Source organism: Artemia franciscana, chromosome 21 (assembly GCF_032884065.1).
Source record: "Artemia franciscana chromosome 21, ASM3288406v1, whole genome shotgun sequence".
Taxonomy (NCBI): domain Eukaryota; kingdom Metazoa; phylum Arthropoda; class Branchiopoda; order Anostraca; family Artemiidae; genus Artemia; species Artemia franciscana.
The window spans coordinates 27,789,898-27,812,042 of record NC_088883.1 but is presented as its reverse complement, the minus strand read 5'-3'; the positions used below and the strand labels follow the sequence as shown (position 1 = coordinate 27,812,042).

At 34.7% G+C, this 22,145-nt stretch overlaps 2 protein-coding genes across 3 annotated transcripts in view; one reads left to right on the top strand and one right to left on the bottom strand.

The window, feature by feature from the left end:
- The window catches only part of LOC136040543 (lachesin-like), an 83,533-nt gene that overhangs the window by 14,395 nt on the left and 46,993 nt on the right, over positions 1-22,145 (bottom strand). For both annotated transcript variants that reach the window (XM_065724744.1, XM_065724745.1), the window contains 2 exons: positions 14,153-14,345; positions 12,076-12,204 (listed from right to left, as the gene is read on the bottom strand). In XM_065724744.1, the coding sequence (XP_065580816.1) occupies positions 12,076-12,204; positions 14,153-14,345 (322 nt within the window). The remainder of the gene's footprint in view (positions 1-12,075; positions 12,205-14,152; positions 14,346-22,145) is intronic.
- Positions 1,357-6,393, top strand: LOC136040816 (uncharacterized). Its single transcript, XM_065725148.1, has 2 exons — positions 1,357-1,436; positions 5,566-6,393. The coding sequence occupies exons 1-2, from the start codon at positions 1,411-1,413 to the stop codon at positions 6,344-6,346; spliced, it is 807 nt and encodes a 268-aa protein (XP_065581220.1). The 5' UTR covers positions 1,357-1,410; the 3' UTR covers positions 6,347-6,393.

Genomic DNA, 22,145 nt, shown 5'->3' with positions numbered 1-22,145 from the left:
ACGGCGCCCTGAATGATCCATACCAATTCATAGCATAGTTGACGGCGGGGGACTTCACTCACATATGAAATAATGACCTAAGATTGTTGTATGAGCCCCTTCCCTTAGTAAAATATTGAGCCCCCCCCCCCAATGGTTGGAGGTGTGCACCTATGAATAGTCTTGCTAGAATTACAAATAAAAAAAATAATTATTTGCAGCTTTATTGTCAATCTTGGTTTATTTAATTTATATATATATATATATATATATATATATATATATATATATATATATATATATATATATATATATATATATATATATATATATATATATATATATATATATATATATATACATATATATATATATATATATATCCTTGATTTTAATGATATGAACTTGAATTGCACGACCGTTTTTGTTGTCCTTTCGAGTTTGTGACAGTTTTATACGTATTCAAATACCGTTATTTTAAAACTGATTTTCAACAATATTCTTTTCATACTGCATCATCTTCTTTTGGTTTCTGTGTAAAAATCTTTAAGCCATGTTTACAGAAAATATGAATTTTAACTTTTTTATTCCCTTAAAAATAAAGGCAAGGCTGTATCCAGGGGGGTAGGGGGTTTGAATCCTCCCCCCTGACATGTTTATCCAACTCGTAAAAACGTAACAAAAATGAGTGTAAACAAATTTCTGATACAATTTTAAAGGTTTTTTTGCCCCCCCCCCCCAAAAAAAAATCCTTTACCTCTGAAAAAAATCCTGGGTATGGCCCTAATACAGGTTAGAAGAAGAACAATATTTTTCAAACGAAATTTCTAGGCCAGTTCAAGCATGTTATCCGAATGTCTGATTTTTGAGATTTTGAATTTTAACCCTACTAAATACGTATATATATCTAGAAAAACATATAATTTCGGAAAATATGCACTAAAAGAAGAAAAAGAACTGAAATTCAGCGGCTTAATAAAGAGTGAGCGAGGACCAAAGGCCCAACCTGCCAGCCTAGCAAGCGGAGGTAGGTGATGTCCTATCTATGGGCCTTTACCTAAAAAGTTTTTTGAACCTGTTCTATGTTCCATTTTTGGCTAGCCAATATTTCTTTTTCAATTTTAAAAAACTTTTTAAAATTGTCAGGTTGATTTTTGGTCAGGAATCCAGAGATAAACTCAATTTATGGTTTTTAATGAAGGAAAGGTTTTGCAAGTTGAATTGACAATTACTGTCGAAATAACTTGGCATAAAATTATCGGACAATTAACCCCGGAATATATAATTAGCTTGGGATCTTCTGGGTGACAAACTGGGGCAATAGTTACGAATGATGGAATACATTAATAAAAAATACACATTGTGACCTGATATAAAAAAACATTTTACTTAAAATAAAGTCATTTAAGTTTCTGACATAGAAGTGAAAACATGTTACAACAAGCATTTACAATGTGGTAAGTCCTTTTTGTTTTGATGTAGATTTTGGTCTCCAAACAAAATATATATTAACGACAAATAATCCAATTAATATATAATGGAGAAGAGTTAAAACTGATTTTTTATGTTTAGGAAAGGATAACTCAAAACCTAGCAACGGGACAAGTCATGCGTCCCCATAATCCTACGAAAAACAAATGTTTGAAAAAAAGTGCATGAATTGCATAAAAATTTCGGATTTTCAGAGAGATAGCCGAAGGTCATCCCCAATAGCGATCTCTTTCATGATCCTAAGAATGGGAGAAAGATATACTACAGGGTTCCTTTTATGTAAAGTAAAAGAAATTTGTCAGAACAACTGGGGGACAACAGGCCCCCCTCCTTACCCTGGGCTGGAATCACCCCTGGCCATCCCTGTGTATGTTGCTTAGACAAGAACATAAGCGAGGATTTCCCCTAAATGAACACTTTTTATGTCCTGTATCACTTTTGCTCATGGCTGCTTACTTTTTGGAAATAATAGGAGAATGGACTATGATGAAATACTTTTATTAACCTTGCCTTTTTGTGACTTGATACAAAGAAAAAACAGTTTACTTAAATTATGGTCATTTGAGTTTCTGACATGGAAGTGACATATAATCATATCATTTCAATTGTCTCATAGATTTATATAAAATTGGCAGCAATAATTCTAGATTTAAATCATATGAGGGCAAATTGTTAAGAGGTTAGGCACCCCTTTAAAATACTGTACTTATAATATAATGCATCAAACAGTTCGTGGTAACTGTAAGTAATGAGCGACCCGGCTCAGTAGTAGAATTTTTATGCAAATAGGTACATCAAAAGAATCGGACTTTTATACAGACTTCAAATATATAAGTTTCATCAATTTTAGCCCTCCACATCAATAATTAGAAGCCTGATAAAATGTGCCCTTTTTCAAAAAAAGGGAAAAATAACCCCTAAAAGTCATAGAATCTTAGTGAAAATCACATCACCAGGTTCAGCGTACCAGAGAACCTTATTGAGGTTTCAAACCCCTATCTGCAAAAATGTGGAATTTTGTATTTTTTGGCAGAAGAAAGATCACGAATGCGTGTTTATTTGCTTTTTGTTTTTCCCCAGGGGTGATTGTATCGACCCAGTGGTCCTAAAACGTCACAAGAGGGCTCATTTGAACGGAAATTAGAAGTTCTATTGCCCTTTTTAAGTGACCGAAAAAATTGGAGGGCAACTAGGTCCGTTCCCATGCCCATTTTTTCCCAAAGTCACTGGATAATAATTTTGAGTTAGTCAGTTTGTTCAACATAGTCGAGAATTCTAATAGCTTTGTCTTTGAGGATGACTTAATCCCCCACAGTTCCCAGGGGAAGGGCTGCAAGCTATGAGTTTTGCCCATTGTTTACATATAGTATTGGTTATTGGGAAGTATACAGACATTATCAGAGGGATTTTTCCTGGCGGGGGGGACTGAGGGAGAGGGTTACGCGGGAGGATCTTTCCATGTAAATAACGACAAAGACCACACTGCCTTTCCATCACAAACACCAAAAACAAGAAGAACAATAGGGAATTTTTTAAGACAGTGGTTTAACAGTGGTGACAGATTAATAATAATATTTCCTTAAATAGGGATTTAGGAGAATATTCACTTAATGCTCTATACACCAATTTAATTCAAAATGACCTTACGAAATATTATAAAAAACCAATAGATGTTAACACAGAACCTGTCACAAATAGACTTATAAGATCAGCAGCGAAAAAAGCTAGGCTGGCATTAAAAACGGACATAGGACCGAAATATTTATTCTAATTTTTTTCCCACTGTCTTAAAAAATTCCCTATTGTTCTTCTTGTTTTTTTTTATCTTTCCATGGATGAATTTTTAATGGGGAAGATAATTTCCTTGAAGGGGGCTGGATTTCCTAGCGTTATTTAAAAAAACAACTAGAAATTAAGTTAAAAAACTTTTTTAACTTTTTCAAGTTTTTCAACTGAAAGTAAGGAACAACACTAAAACTTAAGACGACGGGAAATTATTAGGTATATGAGGGGGTTCGCCCCCTCTTCAATACCTCACTTTTTACGCTAAAGTATTCTTTGTAATTTCAAAAGAGCTATTTATTTAAATTAAATGGCTTTTGGGATTCAGGGGTATTCTTAAAGAATTGGAAAAAAATCGAAATTTAGCGTAAAGAGCGAGGTATTGACGAATTACGTATATGAGGGGTTTCTTCCCCTCGTCAGTACCTCAAAAAATTCTAAAATTAGATTTTTTAAATAATGGCCTATATAAACAATAATTTGTTTGTGTTATTTGTTTGACAATCTTAGCATTCAATATTATATTAAGCAACCTCTTAACTATGATTTATACGAGGGGTTAAGATATGATATATCTTAACTATGAGGGGGTTGGCCTCTTCTCAGTACCTCACTCTGTACGCTAATGCTTGACTTTTTGTTCCAATTATTTAAGAACGACTCCTGTCACATAAGGACCGTTTAATTAGAATAATAACCTTTTTACAAATTTTACAAACACTTTCGCGCAGAGAGTGAGGCGTAATGGAGGGGGCTACCCCCTTCATATATATAATGATTTCTGTTCGTTTTCAGATTTAATATTGTTCCTTACTTTCAGTTGAAAAAACTTGTATTTTATTTATTTTACGAATCTATTTTATTACCAAGAACAATTATTGACATACAAATATTATGGCCGGATTCACCACCCAAAAAGACATTTTCAGTGAAAATACCCCAAAAAGACATTTTCAGTGAAAACAAAGGAAAATACATTTTTCAAAATTCTGGTTGGAGGGGGGGGGGGTAATGTTTCCCATGAATAGTTTGCTGCCAGCTTGCTGCCAGGCTATTGGCTGAGCCAACATCTTAACCTTGTTTTTCAATATGTATTGTCAATTCCTTAGTTTAAAATTGTTCAATCTATACTTGGAAGTTTAATAGCGATTGCACACACATACTTGAGAACTGATTTAGGGGGATGGTAAAAAATTACACGAAAACAAAATACAGGAAAAACTGCATGAATATAGCCCTCTCGGGTATAAGCCAAACTGAAAAGGTGTCGCACATTTGTGTTGAGTGGCCGAGACCAAAATTGCTGTGTAACTGAAATCTTACTCTCACCGCACATTGGATACCCTACCTGGTTAACATAGCTTGTAGGTTTACAATGTTGCCAGATCAACATAGCTTTACAATCCTCATCCAAGTTTTATTCAGAAATTGGGTGTCTACAAAGAAGCTGACAACAGAAAAAGTTATCAGGAAGAAAACAACCAGAAGAAAGCATGTGTTTCTTGCCTACATATTTTATTATTTTATTTTATCATTTTATAAAATATTTTATTTAAGTAATTTAATTAATTTTTTAATTAATTTAATTTAAACATTATCTTATTTTATTTTATTTTTCATTTAATTTAATTTTATTTAGGAAGTTGTGTGTCTACTATCGAAAAAAGTCACTCTTTACTAGCTAATCATCATCATGTTGCTTTGCCCTCATTGGTAATTTGTGAATCTGACCCTGTCATTTTAATCCGTCCAAGCAAACAGGGAGGTTCTACCCCCCTCCCTCCCTGATTATAACTTAGCTATAGATTCCGTTGCAGTTTTAGAAGGAGGGACCAGATATGGTATTAAGAATGTTTTGTGGAATTATCAAAAATACAATAAACGTTTTCCTTTTAGGTGCCAGGGCAAAACCTACTAATGAAAGTAAGAAATTCATCACAAAAGTACCAAGGACAGTGAAAATCAAATCTAATTACTTTTTTAACTTTTTGTCGAAATTTTTTTAAGCAACCTAATAATTCTTTAAGCGGAAACTTCATTTCCTTTAAACTCTTAAGTTGAATTGCTCAAGAGAAATCAAATTCTTAATGAAAACAATTCAATTTGCAGTTACCAATTTTCGAATACTACTAAATTCAAAAAATAAATATGGGTGAAAACCAGCAAAGATGCAAAATAATGAAGAAATTGTATCCATATTATTTTTACTTCTGAGCAGATACACAAAGCTCTGGCAATTTATTTTCTACTCTCAAATGAAAAAAAAGTTCTACATGCATTTATATCATTCTTAACATTTTCATTTTCTTCCAGGATTTTTGTTTTGGCAACAATCGCCATCTCATTTGTTGCATCTCATCCTGAAGAATCATATGGCTATGATGAAGACCATCATGACGAATATTACCCGGAGGATGACTATGTTGAGGTGCACTATAGGCCAAGACCAAAAACAGAATACGAGCAGCTAGCCCTTCCGATGAAAAACTATTATGAAATGGACGACCCTGATCCATTGTCAGCCCTTCAGCTACCCGAAAATGTTGGCATATCGATGAAAGAAATTCTAGTTTTTCACAGATTAAGAGCTCTCCGTGAGGAAACCAGAGAGTTTCGTAGAAAACTTGGGGCCATTCTACAAAAATTGGATAATAAACTTGCGCTAGTACAAAGTAAAGTTGATGTAATTGAAGGATTTAAGGAAGACGTAAATCGTCAAATTGGTTACCTTATCAGCCTGCTTTATGGACAGAAAGACTTGAGTCACAAGATTCTTTATGCTGTAGCTGCTGCAACAGCAAAAATCTCTGCACCACCACAGCCATCTCAGTCGATGAATCCCCGTCCACCCCAGCCCCAAGCAGCTGCTGCAGTCTCCCGTCAAGCAGCCCCTGCTCTGCGTCAACCAGCTCCATCTCAAGCACCGCCAGTACCGTCTACTAGACCTTCCACTCCAACTGCACAAGCAGCTGCTGCACCCTCCACTGCACCTTCACCACTGCAAGCTTTAAATGCAGTAAGATCACAACTGCAGAGACTCCCCTTACCAAGAGTGACGAGGGAAGGAGAAGCATCTGAGTTAGTTAGCTATTAATATTTTATGTATTCTATTTATTCTATTTAATACACTATTTATTTCAGCCTATGGACTTATTTCTTATTTGCAGTTTACACAATTATACAATACTTGTCTCATAGGGGACATCCCCATGTTTTCAGACAATTGGTAACAAAAAAAGTTGGTAAAACAGTGGTGTGAACCACCGCTATTTTATCGGCTTAATTTTTATATTAGGCAAATGGGCTGATGAAAATAAATGGCGTAAATCGACAGAAGACGATCGGTGTAAGTCGGTGAAAAATAATCACCCAAATCACTCAATAAAAATGATCAGTAAGTCAGTAAAACCTTTTGCCCCCCCCCCCCAATCCCCCGAATATTCTGGCAAGTGACACCTGGCTGTGCTTCAATACTGTTCTAAAATCAGTTTTCATTACTCTGTCAAAAATACGTCAATAATTTGCAAGCGATAAAGTCATTTTTGTTTGCAAGAGAATGCTAGTTTTTAAGTCAGAGCTAACAAAAAGCACTTCACAATATTCAGTCACAAATAGGCAATATTTGTGAGTTGATCCATGAGGAATTTTAGTTGGCGATGTGCTCATACAACGCCAGATCTTCCTTAGCTGTTAGAAAACACCTAACCCTTAACTTACATTACTGATGTGTTGAGGAAATTGGCTAGCGGCCCAATGAAAGCTGAGTAGATTCAATTAAATAAATCACTCACCACAAAGTAGCTGAAGGCAGCTTAATTTAGTCACAAATTTGCCATGACACGTGGGTGTTGCTCTTTTTGAAGCTAGAGTAATTTTTTACAAAATTTAATTTTTGAAGATTTTTTATTTATTAAATTAAGAAAGGTAAAAACATTTAAAATGTATTTGGTTTTCAGTAAATTTCAAATTATGTTCTGGTCTTGAGAAAGAATGGGGGTTTTCAGCCCTACTCATGTTAATTTTTACTCTTTTCGAGTTTCATTCGGTCATTCATTGTAATTTCTTTTAATTAATTCTGCTTAATTTTGCCTTTTTGAAGTTCTTTATTTTTCTTTGGAAAAATTGTTTGTGGAAATTTTTTTACAAATCAATGGAATTGATTTCTGCTCTTTTTTTTTATATAAAATAGTCTTTTTCATGAAAAAGAAAATATATTTTATATCTTTTTTTGTAAGAATCCATGTTTTGGCTTACTATTTGTATGTTTGAGAAACTTTTTTAACAATGTTTAATCTGGACAACTGGGGTTTAATGGTACTCTTTACTTTTACAATATTTTACTTTTTACACAATGTTTTACTAGATATAATATTTACTTTCACGTAATATTTACTTTTGTAGACCAGAAATCTTAAGGGAGTAGGTATCAATTTCACATTTTTTATGCGTTTTTAAAAGTTTCTTTTTGCTCCCCCCCCCCAAAAAAAATGCCCCCCCCCCCCCCAATAAAAGTCATGGTTTCGGCCTAGCTTTTTTGGCTGCTGAAAAAAAGCTAGAAAGCTAGGCTGGCATTAAAAACCTGTTTGTAAATCATTTTCTTTCATTTCATTGAATTGCCTCGTTTCATAACAATTTATTTTTCAGTCCTGGTTGAACTTCGCTGAGGTAAGGATGCTGGGACTGTTTTGAAAAATTGTTCATTTTAGTTTTAATGATTTTATCCTCTCGTAAGTTGTTTTTTCTTATTTGTATTGCTGAAGACGACCCTTGGACATAGGGCGGAAATATTCATTATAATTTTTTTCCCACTGTCTTAAAAAATTCCCTATTGTTCTTCTTGTTTTTGGTGTTTGTGACGGAAAGGCAGTGTGGTCTTCGTCGTTATTTATTTCGTATTTGTCTGATGACTCAATGAGAGGTGGAGGGATTCGGGATTAAAATGCACCCTTTGAAGTATCACCCTCCCTCCCTAAGTATAAAGCAATCAGAATCTCTTGCTGTAGAAGTTTAAGTGCCTTTTTAAGTTTTGTAATTTGTCTATTTTTTACCTATAGTATTTGTTACTGGGAAACGTGCGGACATTTTTTACGGGGGAGTTTCCTGCAGGGGGAATTTTCTGGAGAAATTTTCATTGGGAAGAAAATTTTTGGGAATTATTTTCTTTCAGCGGGAATATATTTTTCACGGGATGTATTTTCCACAGGAGGGGGATTTTCCGGGAAGGTGTTTTCGATGGAGGGTAAATACATAGAACCGTGAAGAATACTTCGATAAAGCAAAGTGCAGGACATTACTTTCAAACAATTTTCTCGGCTCCCTGAAGATTTCTCTTGTCCATATCCTTCTTTTCGTTTTGCCATCTTGGCATGCCGCACGCATATATAACCATAATTTAAAGAAAACTCCACAGAAATACGCTAAGCCCTGAACCTCGTCATCCATATTTTTCACAACTTTCAATTCTTGCGCCAAATTCATAAGCCATGATTGGTCGGTCTCTTAGAATCAGTTTCAAGAAAGAGCACTCCAGGCGAACGGAGAAACTTGGAACCTAAGCGTAACTACGACTACGCCTAAGCCCCATGTGAATGACCACTAACTGTAGTGGTAGTATTAATCAAACAGTTTGTGGTAACGAACTGTAGTAAGGAGCGACCCGGCTCAATAGTAAACGAAACTCTAAAAAATCGGAATTTTGATGCTAAAAGATACATTAAAAGAATCGGATTTTCATGCTGCTTTTAAATATATAAATTTCATCAAGTTTAGTCTTTGTCATCAAAAGTTACGAGCCTGAGAAAATCTACCTTATTTTGGAAAATAGGGGGAAACATCCCCTAAAAGTCATAGAATCTTAACGAAAATCACACCATCGCATTCAGCGTATCAGAGAACCCTGTAGAAAAAATTTCAAGCTCCTATCTACAAAAATGTGAAATTTCGTATTTTTTGCCAGAAGACATATTACGGGTGCGTGTTTATTTGTTTGTTTGTTTTTTTGCTGTTTTTTTTTTTCTTTTTCCCAGGGGTCATCGTATCGACTAAGTAGTCCTAGAATTTCGCAAGAGGGCTCATTCTAATGGAAATGATAAGTCCTAGTGCCCTTTTTAAGTGACCAAAAAAACTGGAGGGCACCTAGGCCCCCTTCCACGCTCATTTTTTCCAAAGTCAACGGATAAAAATTTTGAGATAGCCATTTTGTTCTGAATAGTCGAAAACCATAATAAATATGTCTTTGGGGATGACTTACTCCCCCACAGTCCCTGGGGGAGAGGCTGCAAGTTACAAACTTTGACCAGTGTTTACACACAGTAAGGGTTATTGGGAAGCGTACAGACGTTTCCAGGGGGATTCTTCTGGTTCGGGGGGTTGGGTTAAGGGGAGGGGGCTATGTGGGAGAATCTTTCCTTGGAGGAATATGTCATGGGGGAAGAGAAACTTGGTGAAAAGGGCGCAGGATTTTCTAGCATTACTATAAAAAAAAAAACAATGAAAAAATAAACCTGAAAAAGTTTTTTCAATTGAAAGTAAGGAGTAGCATTAAAACCTAAAACGAACAGAGATTATTAAGCATATGAGGAGTTCTAAAAATACTTTAGCATAAAGAGCGAGGTATTTAGGAGGAGATAAATACATCGCTCTTTATGCTAAAGTATTTTTAGTATTTTCAACAGCTTATTCTACGGCCTTTCTGATTCAGGGGTCATTCTTAAAGAATTCGGACAAAACTTGAGATTAAGTATAAGGAGCAAGGTATTAACGAGGGGACAAACCCCATCATATACATAATAAAAATATAAGAATATGAAAGTTTGTTACGTAAGTTAATTCTTAAGTTACGTATATTTTTTACTAATAAGAACGTTCGTTAAAAATTAGAACTTCTAGTTACCTTTTTAAGTAACTGAAAAATTGGTGGGCAACTACGCCTCCTTGCCACCCCTTATTTCTCAAAATCGTCTGATAAAAATTAAGAGACAGTCATTTAGCCAAAAAAAGAATTAGTATGCAAATTTCATTTTGATAATTTATGTACCAAGAGCCAAAATCAAACATGCATTAAATCAAAAACGTTCAGAAGTTGAATAAAAAAACTAGTTTTTTTTAACTGAAAGTAAGGACCGACATGAAAACTTAAAACGAACAGAAATTATTCCGTATATGAAATGGGTTTTCCCCTCTGCAATCTCTCGCTCTTTACGTTAAAGTTTGACTCCTTGCCATAATTCTAATTTTTAAAACAATTAAAAACTTTAGCGTAAAGAGCGAGGTGTTGAGGAGGGGGAAACCCATTTCATATACGGAGTAATTTCTGCTCGTTTTAAGTTTTAATATCGCTCCTTACTTTCAGTTAAAAAAACTAGTTTTTTTATTGAATAGTATACAAATAGTGCCTTCTAAGTAGTAAAAAATCTGCCACAACTTATCCTTGAAGGTCTAACTTAATAATGTAATCCGTTCTTACGATATTGTTTTGTCACCTTTTTGAAAATCCACATGCACATAGTTTATTCTAATTTAGCTCAGCATCCACCAAAGTATTCCATAAAAACTTCACCTTAATATTCTTAGCTTGCGTAGTAGCAGTGGTAGCAGTATGCACATAGCACCTTTGGTTTATTAAAAATCTCCTTCAAAACACGCTGAGAGTTCCAACTTAATACCATCAACCGTTCTGGAAATATTCCTGATACTTCCTCCTGACAACCTGTGTGGGCATAGTGTGTTTTGATTTAGTTCCATACAGTTTCAAATTATTCCAAATTTATCGCCTTAATATCCTTAGTTTTAATAGCAGTAATAGTAGATAGTTGTAGCCTTAGGCTTTGTGGTAGTAGTAGCAGTAAAGTAGTAGTAATAGTAACAGTAGTAGTAGTATGAGTAGAGGCAGTAGCATTTGGATGCAAATATGTCCTTTTGGTTAATCCAACAATCCCCATAAAAGACCCTGTTTAGTTTCAACTTCACAAATCAAACTGTTCCTGAGATAGTGCTGTTGCGCCCTTTCGACAACCTGCATGAATATGGCGTATTGTGATTCAGTTGACTTTCTCCCTCAAAGTTTCTTGAAATCTTCATATCTCAGGCATAGCTGTAATAGCAGTCACAATGATAGTATTGGTATTATTATTAGTAGTATTAGTAATAATAGTATTGCCTTTTGTCCAGTTGAACATCCCTCTCGGTGTTGTGATTCAGTTTACCTTCCCTCTCAAAATTAATTGAAAATTTCACCTTCATACCCTTAAATATAGTTGTAATAGCAGTCATAGTAGTAATATTGATGTTACTATGGGGGACTGTGGGGATCATGTCATCCCCAGAGGCATAGTTTTTTACCTTTCAACTATGCTGAAAAAATGCTCAAAATTTTGAGTGGATGACTTTGGAGAAAAAGAGGCGTTGGAGAGGGGCTAGTATCCCTCCAATCTTTTTGGTCACTAAAAAAAGAGGTTCTAATTTATATTTAATTGAGTCTCTCTGGATCTTCTAGAACCAGGTTCAATGTGATCACCCCAAGGGAAAAAATAAATAGAAAAAAAACAAATAAACACGCATCCGTGATCTATCTTCTGGGAAAAAAAAATATACATAATTCCACATTTTTGCATATAGGAGCTTGAAACCTCTAAAGTAGGGTTCTTTGATGCGCTAAATCTGATGAAGAGCTTTCTATTAAGATTCCTTGAGTTTTAAGGGGCGTTTCCCTCCTTTTGTAAACATAAGATCTCGTTTCTGGATTCAGACACGCTTTTTTTGTTTTGTGCCCGACGCAACATGATGTGCTTATATTTTGGCTCATAAAACTAACCATATACTTACAATGAGTCGTCACTGTGAAACGTTTTACAGCATCCGGTGCTACACCATTGGTTGAAGTGCACATATATATTCCCATATCCAGACGACTAACCTTTGTTAGATGTAATACTTCGCCATCTATTCTTTGATCTGTTTAAAGAAATGGAGTGATTGACAAAAACGATTCATAAACTATAACTAATAACTAATATTTTGTTTATAATTATTATGAAATAAAAGAAACTTGCACAAATTGAGGCAATTTCTAGATCAAATTTTTAATTTTAAATACTTTTTGGTATGTTTTTGAAACATGACCTTACAGGGGCGCATCTATGTTTTAGGGGAACATGTCCCCGTAGACCATAGATTTGGGGCTCCCCCCGCTACAAGTGACAAGATATTAGCGTCTTAATTTTTTTTCTTTCCAAAGTTGTTACGTTTTACAACGTAAAAACTAAAACATTGTTTTAGTTGTTTATAGTTTTTTTTACCATCTATTTGTTTGTTTTAGAAGGCAAAATATTTTAAGCTAAAGATGTTTTGAGAGAGGTTTCCGAAATAAAACTATGAAAATGAGGTTTTCAAAACAATTTGAAATTCAGCTCCTTTTTGATTTTGAGTAAATTAAAAAAAAATGAGTTAATACAAAAAAGACTTGAAAATAAAATGTCTCCGAATATGTTATAAGAACTAAAACTAAGTTTTTTTCCTACATCCCTGTAAATAAAATTAGGTTTTTATACTTAAATTGTGAGCTTTAAAGAATCATGACACAGAAATTGTCCTTGAATAGCTTATGAAATGTACTATGACCCAAACATTACAACGGTAAATCAATCTCCACGTTTCATCATTTTCATCAAATAAGGTTTTTAAAAACCGTACCTGAGAAAAGGATAAAAAATTATTTAATCCCCGAAGCCTCAGCACTTCCCCCTTTGATTTCCTATATTATTGTATTAGTTTGGTTGTCTGTTCGAATTTTACCCCTCTATCAGAATTCTTGTGTGCCTCACCAATGACTGGTCCAAGTATAGCCATATAATTAGAAGCATCCAGTATTTTTTTTTTAATCAGAGGGGGATGATAAATCTCAATAAAATTATTTTTACGATTGACTTCGGGAAGGGATTTTTAAACTGATAGCAACGATAAATTTTCTACCTTTTTGGGGGGTACATAAAATGTCAATACGGTGTTTCTGCAATAGCTCTGATATCGCTTGCATAATAAGCAAAAATATAAATAAATTGGACTTTTTATAGATAAATAGATAAAATTGATCTAAGGAGAAAAAATTAACTCTTTCTTACCAGAAAATAAATTTTTGTCATAAATGTCCAACTTACCCCTTATTAATTTCTATCCTGGCTTTCCCCATGTCCCTCCCCAAAGAACAATTTATGTGAACACATGTGAAAATCCTCTAAGACTGTTAGCATTGCAAGGAATGAATAGACAATTTTGCTTTCCACAAAACTGCTTTACTTTTTAATTTTTACTTTTAATTTCTAACACATTTTGCAGGGGGAGAACCATCATCTTTACTTCTTTCACTGTTGTACAATTTTCTTAAGAAAATTCTGAAAAATAAAAATGAGTTCAACAACATTTTCCCGTTTTCAAATGCTCTATATATGTAATTTAACACTATCAGGTCATCTAATTATTTCTCACAAAAACATATCATAGACACATAGTGATAAATTAGGTTACATTAGGTTGGTTAGATTAGATGGCTTTTGACTATTCGTTTTATAAAAAATTTTCAAGACCTAGAGAATAGACACAAATATTCAGGAATGTCGTTGAAAAACTGGAAACACAAGGAAAGAAGTGATGATAAAGGTTCTCCGCCCACAATGTGTGTTAACTAGGATTATTCTGCATATTATGAAGTAAGAATTGTTTTCTTAACATATTTCCTTATATATGGCTGGGATCCTACGCTTAAAGGTCTATTCTGCTACGTCTGTTCATATAGTATATACGTGACAAGTGAGTGTGCCATAATTATAAAAAAGGCAACGTTTCCATTTGGGGTTTAACGGATAAATAGGAAAGGTAGTAAAAGACAGGAAACCAATGTTCGTACAGCGTGTCCTTTGGCCGTTTGGACTTCGAAGAACGATATCTCCTCCGTCAGTTCGATGCCATTTAACAGTTGGCTGGGGATAGCCTCTTGCTCTACAGACAAGTTTTACTGACCCGCCTTCCGGCACCAAAACATCTGTTGGACTGTCTCTTTCAATAATTTCTGGAGGGACTACCACAGTGAGATATGCAACCTAAAAAAAAACAGTCACGATCATCTAGCAAAGAAGGTTAAATCTTTTAAAGGCATCTGAATGAGACTGTCCCTAAAAAAAAAAAAATTCTATACCAACATACGCTAGTTTCTCAAGCGAGCCTATTCTTTCAATATTTCATAAAATATTATTTTCTTTACAAATTTTTTATAATATTTCTTTAGTTTTAATTTCTGATTATTATATTTCTGATTACTCTTAACAATATTTTTTTGTGGGTATAATATTAAATATGTGCACTTCGATTCAATTACGGTTATTTCTCTAAATTCACGTAGAACTTCAACTGTCATTCAGTTTTTTGAATTCCGGGATAAAAATAAATCATAGGAATTAGTCTTATCTGTAACTTGTTTGATTTTCCCTTTTACATAATTAATATAAAAGACAAATCTGCCTCCTTAGATATCAACTTCGACACATATCAGAAATCCATCTGTGAATATGGTATATACAACGCGTTCAATAAATATATATTGCAGTGGATTCTCGTAATCGGCATATGTTTGCAATTATTGAATCATCAAAAAACACTTATTAAAACTAATTGTAATTAATTATTTGCTTCAGACTTAGCAAGCTGCAATTTGTCCCTTTACGCAAAAAAAAATTCTGGGAATATTTATCCATTATCATAACTTAACAATACTTTTGGTTGGTTTGAGAGGCTCTATGGTTTTACAAGGTTCCTTTTAAGATTTTTTTTATGTCCAAAACGCGTTCAATAGGGTACGACAGCTACGATTATTTAATTATTGCAATAATGATGCCCGCAGGGATAGTCTTGTGAAAATAGCAAGAATAAAAACACTGAACAAGCCATAAGTGCAAAAAAAGGCAAAAAAAAGAAATATATGATGAAGAAAAGAGTAGAAGGCATATAAGAGAAGAAGAGATATAATTGGCCTACTCTTCCGTTTAAAAAATTTTGCGTTAGTCCAATTGATTTAGTTTTTGACGTTTTCTAAACCAATTAGATTATTATGATGAATGATTTCTCTAAATGATATCTAGCAGTCCTAGCCGAGTGGATTGATGCACTGGATTTAATATCCTTTGTCCGAGTGGGCAAGGGTTCAATTCCTTATGTACCCAATTATTTGGTTTGGGACGGGGGTCAGTGGCGTATGTAAGTGATTCAAAAGAAAGCGTAGTTATTATACAGCGCTATAAGGCAGTATTCTTTCTTTTTCTCCTTAGCCGTTAAAACTAATTGTTAAAAGTCCATGCAAAGAGTACAATGCTAAAGATTTCAATTAATTTTTAAAATGACTATGATCCAAGCTGTATCCAGGGGGTGAAAGGGGGTTGCCACGTTTGAACACATACAACCCAAAATTTTTGTAATTTAAACTTTTAAACGAAATGAATGTAAACAAATTTTAGACACATTTTGTAAAGTTGTTTTGTCATATCCCTCTTCCCCCACCCCGACCAAAAACTCTGCATACGGCCTTAACTATGACCATGTAAAATCACTAGAAGTGACTATGAACATCTGAAAAAAAATCACTAAATTAAAATGTTTAAATGCACAAAAATAAGTCAATGAAAAGAAGGCACAAAAAGTATAAAAGACGTTGCAACGTTTTTATCGTTGCAACTTTGTTGTTTGCAATGAATATTGGAATTGATTATGAATATCTAAAAATACATCCCTCTTCTAGGTTGCGATATTTTGTCACTACTCTTTTCGGTACTTGTTAAATATTCCAAAAATACTCGAGGATTGACGTTAGGTTAATCAGAATGAAATATATAAAATTATGATGAAAATATAATACTTTATAGAAAAAATTATTGAAACTGCATTAGAAAATTATGGAAAACAGACCACCCAGAACGCATTATGTTAAATACCTAACCTAAGCTCCTCTATTATTAGATATAATATATTAAATATAAATAATTTTTATATTTAAATAATATATTAAATAATCACAACATACTCGCAAAGTAGTTTGCTCTCCAACTACAAATATCAAAGTTGTTGACTGTTTTTGGGATATTTAATACGTACCCTCTTTTCTTATATCAGAATCGTGTTTTTAGTACTGGGTTCAAAGCATGTTTCGAGTTGGTTTAATAAAAAAAAATTTTGGGTTCTGTGTGTACGACTCAGCGAAGAGCTTGTTGAATACGTGCGCTTCAAAATTAGAACGCGCCAAAACAGTGTGGTTAAACAAAGGTAGCTCTGCAAATGGGTACTCAAAATGCTGAGGCCTGCTGGGAGGCCTGAAAATGGGTCTCACTGCATTAATGTTAAGTATATACGGGCAGTAATAACGAAATCTGATTAGTTGAATTGGCTAAGTGAGAACTTGCTAAAATATATACATTTTAAAAACATAGGAAAACCGTTGAATCAATTTCTATGTGCAAATACAGACTTTTTGGTAGTAACTGATGCAAAATTAAAAAAAAAGAAAAGTTGGTGAAAACACGCAAAACATACGGCGCTAAACAACTTGAGAAAGTGTAACTTTCCTTTGAAAATGCAGTTGTCTGTGGGACTAAACAACGGCACTAAAAAATTTAAAGCCACCAAACACCTTTTGAAGCTATGACTTTCCTTTAAAGGTGCAGCTGTCTTTGGGACTAAACAAGGGCGCTAAACAACCTAAGAAGGTGTGACTTGACTTTGAAAGTGCAGTTGTCTGTGGGACTAAACAACGGCACTAAACAACTTAAAGCCACTAAACAACTTTAGAAGCTATAACTTTCCTTTAAAGGTGCAGCTGTCTTTGGGACTAGACAACGGCGCAAAACAACCTAAGAAGATGTGATTTGACTTTGAAAGTGCAGTTGTCTGTGGGACTAAACTATGGAACTAAAGAACTTAAAGCCACTAAACACCTTTAGAATCTATGGCTTTCCTTTAAAGGTGAAGCTGTCTTTGGGACTAAACAACGGCGCTAAACAACCTAAGAAGGTGTGATTTGACTTTGAAGGTGCAGTTGTCTTTGGGACTAAACAACGGCACTAAAAAACTTAAAGCCACCAAACACCTTTAGAAGCTACGGCTTTCCTTTAAAGGTGAAGCTGTCTTTGGGACTAAACAACGGCACTAAAGAACTTAAAGCCACTAAACACCTTTAGAAGCTATGGCTTTCCTTTAAAGGTGAAGCTGTCTTTGGGACTAAACAACGGCACTAAAGAACTTAAAGCCACTAAACACCTTTAGAAGCTATGGCTTTGCTTTAAAGGTGAAGCTGTCTTTGGGACTAAACAACGGCACTAAAGAACTTAAAGCCACTAAACACCTTTAGAAGCTAAGGCTTTCCTTTAAAGGTTGAGCTGTCTTTGGGACTAAACAACGGCGCAGAACAACTTAAGAAGGTGTGATTTGACTTTGAAAGTGCAGTTGTCTGTGGGACTAAACAACGGAACTAAAGAACTTAAAGCCACTAAACACCTTTAGAATGTATGACTTTCCTTTAAAGGTGCAGCTGTCTTTGGGACTAAACAAGGGCGCTAAACAACCTAAGAAGGTTTGATTTGACTTTAAAGGTGCAGTTGTCTGTGGGACTAAACAACGGCACTAAAAAATTTAAAGCCACCAAACACCTTTCGAAGCTAAGACTTTCCTTTAAAGGTGAAGATGTCTTTGGGACTAAACAACGGCACTAAGGAACTTAAAGCCACTAAACACCTTTAGAAGCTATGGCTTTCCTTTAAAGGTGAAGCTGTCTTTGGGACTAAACAACGGCACTAAAGAACTTAAAGCCACTAAACACCTTTAGAAGCTATGGCTTTCCTTTAAAGGTTGAGCTGTCTTTGGGACTAAACAACGGCGCAAAACAACTTAAGAAGGTGTGATTTTACTTTGAAAGTGCAGTTGTCTGTGGGACTAAACAACGGAACTAAAGAACTTAAAGCCACTAAACACCTTTAGAAGCTACGGCTTTCCTTTAAAGGTGAAGCTGTCTTTGGGACTAAACAACGGCACTAAAGAACTTAAAGCCACTAAACACCCTTAGAAGCTATGGCTTTCCTTTAAAGGTGAAGCTGTCTTTGGGACTAAACAACGGCACTAAAGAACTTAAAGCCACTAAACACCTTTAGAAGCTATGGCTTTCCTTTAAAGGTTGAGCTGTCTTTGGGACTAAACAACGGCGCAAAACAACTTAAGAAGGTGTGATTTGACTTTGAAAGTGCAGTTGTCTGTGGGACTAAACAACGGAACTAAAGAACTTAAAGCCACTAAACACCTTTTGAAGCTATGACTTTCCTTTAAAGGTGCAGCTGTCTTTGGGACTAAACAACGGCGCTAAACAACCTAAGAAGATGTGATTTGACTTTAAAGGTGCAGTTGTCTTTGGGACTAAACAGCGGCACTAAAAAATTTAAAGCCACCAAACACCTTTTGAAGCTATGACTTTCCTTTAAAGGTGCAGCTGTCTTTGGGACTAAACAACGGAACTAAAGAACTTAAAGCCACTAAACACCGTTAGAATGTATGACTTTGCTTTAAAGGTGCCGCTGTCTTTGGGACTAAACAACGGCGCTAAACAACCTAAGAAGGTTCGATTTGACTTTAAAGGTGCAGTTGTCTTTGGGACTAAACAACGGCACTAAACAACCTAAATAGGTTTGATTTGACTTTGAAAGTGCAGTTGCCTCTGGGACTAAACAACGGCGCAAAACAACCTAAGAAGGTGTGATTTGCCTTTGAAAGTGCAGTTGTCTGTGGGACTAAACAGCGGCACTAAAAAATTTAAAGCCACCAAACACCTTTTGAAGCTATGACTTTCCTTTAAAGGTGCAGCTGTCTTTGGGACTAAACAAGGGCGCTAAACAACCTAAGAAGGTTTGATTTGACTTTAAAGGTGCAGTTGTCTTTGGGACTAAACAACGGCGCTAAACAACCTAAGAAGGTTTGATTTGACTTTAAAGGTGCAGTTGTCTTTGGGACTAAACAGCGGCACTAAAAAATTTAAAGCCACCAAACACCTTTCGAAGCTATGACTTTCCTTTAAAGGTGCAGCTGTCTTTGGGACTAAACAACGGCACTAAAAAATTTAAAGCCACCAAACACCTTTTGAAGCTATGACTTTCCTTTAAAGGTGCAGCTGTCTTTGGGACTAAACAACGGCACTAACTAACTTAAAGCTATGAATTTCTTTTAAAGGTACATCTGTCTTTGGGACTAAACAATGGCACTAAAGAACTTAAAGCCACTAAACACATTTAGAAGCCACCAAACACCTTTCGAAGCTATGACTTTCCTTTAAAGGTGCAGCTGTCTTTGGGACTAAACAACGGCGCTAAACAACCTAAGAAGGTTTGATTTGACTTTAAAGGTGCAGTTGTCTTTGGGACTAAACAGCGGCACTAAAAATTTAAAGCCACCAAACACCTTTTGAAGCTATGACTTTCCTTTAAAGGTGCAGCTGTCTTTGGGACTAAACAACGGCGCTAAACAACCTAAGAAGGTTTGATTTGACTTTAAAGGTGCAGTTGTCTTTGGGACTAAACAGCGGCACTAAAAAATTTAAAGCCACCAAACACCTTTTGAAGCTATGACTTTCCTTTAAAGGTGCAGCTGTCTTTGGGACTAAACAACGGCACTAAACAATTTAAAGCCACTAAACAACTTAAGAAGCTTTGAAGCTTTAAGACATCCCTTTAAAGGTGCAGCTGTCTTTGGGAGTAAACAACGACACTAAACAACCAAAGAAGGTGTGACTTAACTTTGAAAGTGCAGTTGTCTTTTGAACCAAACAACGGAACTAAACAATTTAAAGCCACTAAACAACTTTAGAAGCTTTGAAGCTTTAAGACTTCCCTTTAAAGGTGCAGCTGTCTTTGGGACTAAGCAATGGCGCTAAACAGCGTAAGAAGGCGTGACTTGACTTTGAAGGTGCAGATGTCTTCGGGCCTAAAAAACGGCACTAAACAACTTAAGAAGGTGTGACTTTCCTTTGAAGGTGCAAGTGTCTTTAGGATTAAACAACTGCAGTACACAACTTTAAGGTGCTAAACAACATAAGAAGCTGTGATTTTTTTTTTTTTTTTGAAGGTACAGTTGGGTTTGGGAATCGACAAACCATTTGTTGTGGACAAAAAGTGTTACCAAAATGTAACTAATAAGGTTTACGTCTTTATTTCCATGGTTCAGCACATCAATATTGACAAAATTATGTTTTTGTTCTAAGTAGTTAATAACCTTGATACAGCCCAAAAGAGAAATTTAGAAAAGTTTTAAAAATTTGTCTGAATGAATTTCACCATCTCACTTCATTTTATCTATCAGTCCTGGTTAGACTTTGTTGATTCTAGGGCTGTTTTTAACTTTTTATTTTATTTTATTGATCATATTTAAATGGAATTTTGTCTTTTATATTTTTATATTTCCATTTGTGTCATGCTGAGGACAGCCCTTGGGTATAGTGTCGAAATGCTCATTAAAAGTTCACACTTCATTGTCTTATAGAAAAAAAATACCTATTATTGTACTTGGATTTTGTTTTCAATGATGGAAAGGTAGTTTGGTCTTCGTCGCTATTTGCGTCTATTTACCAGTGTATTTTTTTTTTATCTTTTTCATGATTTTGCGTTTGTGTATTTTATCAGGTGTATTTTAGCCTGGTCAATGACCCTTCGGCTACAAAATTCAATTCAATTCTATTGCTGATTGCTCCTACTGCCTTTATGGCGTTTTTTAGGTTTACCATTTTTTTAGGCTGTTTTACACCGCTATTTCTTATTGGTTTGGTAGCAGCAAGTTTAGAAGTTGGAAATTTTTCCAACACGAGGTTGTTAAACGAAGACTAATATCTTTTTTTAGATGCATACTAATTTTTTGAGCAACGAAATTTTTATCTGAAGATATAATATAGAATCGTTTAATTATAAAATGGGAATATGTTCTTATCCCTAATTCTAGGGAAAACTATTGCTCTTTTGAAATAAAATTACAATTATTTCAACAATAACAATCAAATACGCCGGTATTAGCGTTATGGGTCCTAAAGGGGTCTCATACCCTTGAGTGGTCTAAAATTTCTCGTAGGGTCCCCTATTGACTCAATAAGTTTTTTCGATGGAAAACAAGGAATAAACCAAACAATCGTATTTTCTTATGTTTGTAGGATTATAGAAAAGTATCACTTTACTGAAAACCCAAGAATCAAGTATAAAAAATAAGAATGTGGATTTATTAGTTAAAAGTGAGTGCATATTTTGACAACAACAAACTAATCTATAATACTTCATAGTCCCATCAGTAGCTATCAGTAACTTTCAGTATAAAATTATTATTATCTTAAAAACATAAAAATTAATACTTGTTTAACAACCGCAGATTCACTGAACAGAATACAGAAATATTGGATTGATTTTTAGGTAAGATTTTGGTCTTGCTAGCTATAGCTAGCTATAATGCTATCATTGGGTAATAAACATTCTTAAATTTTAAGAAATATGCCTCAGTTTTACTCAAAATGAAGATAAACTAAGCCACAATATGAATTCTGAAAGTCCGGTAATTTCTCTTAGATACAACAAAAAATTTCAAGTTATGATAGAAATTTTAAAGCTAGTCTATAGTTCTAATACAATCAAGATGGTTTAACTTTGAACTTGTCTACAAACTAATAATGACATGTCCTCTTCAGAACCAAAACGAGAGCCAATCATTAGACTGAACCATTGCACAGATGTGTTACCAAATGAAACAAAAAAAAATAAAGGAACAATCTTAAAATGCTCAATTTTAAACGAAAATGAAAAGTTATAGTGCCCTTTTTAAGTGACCAAAGAAATTGGAGGGCACCT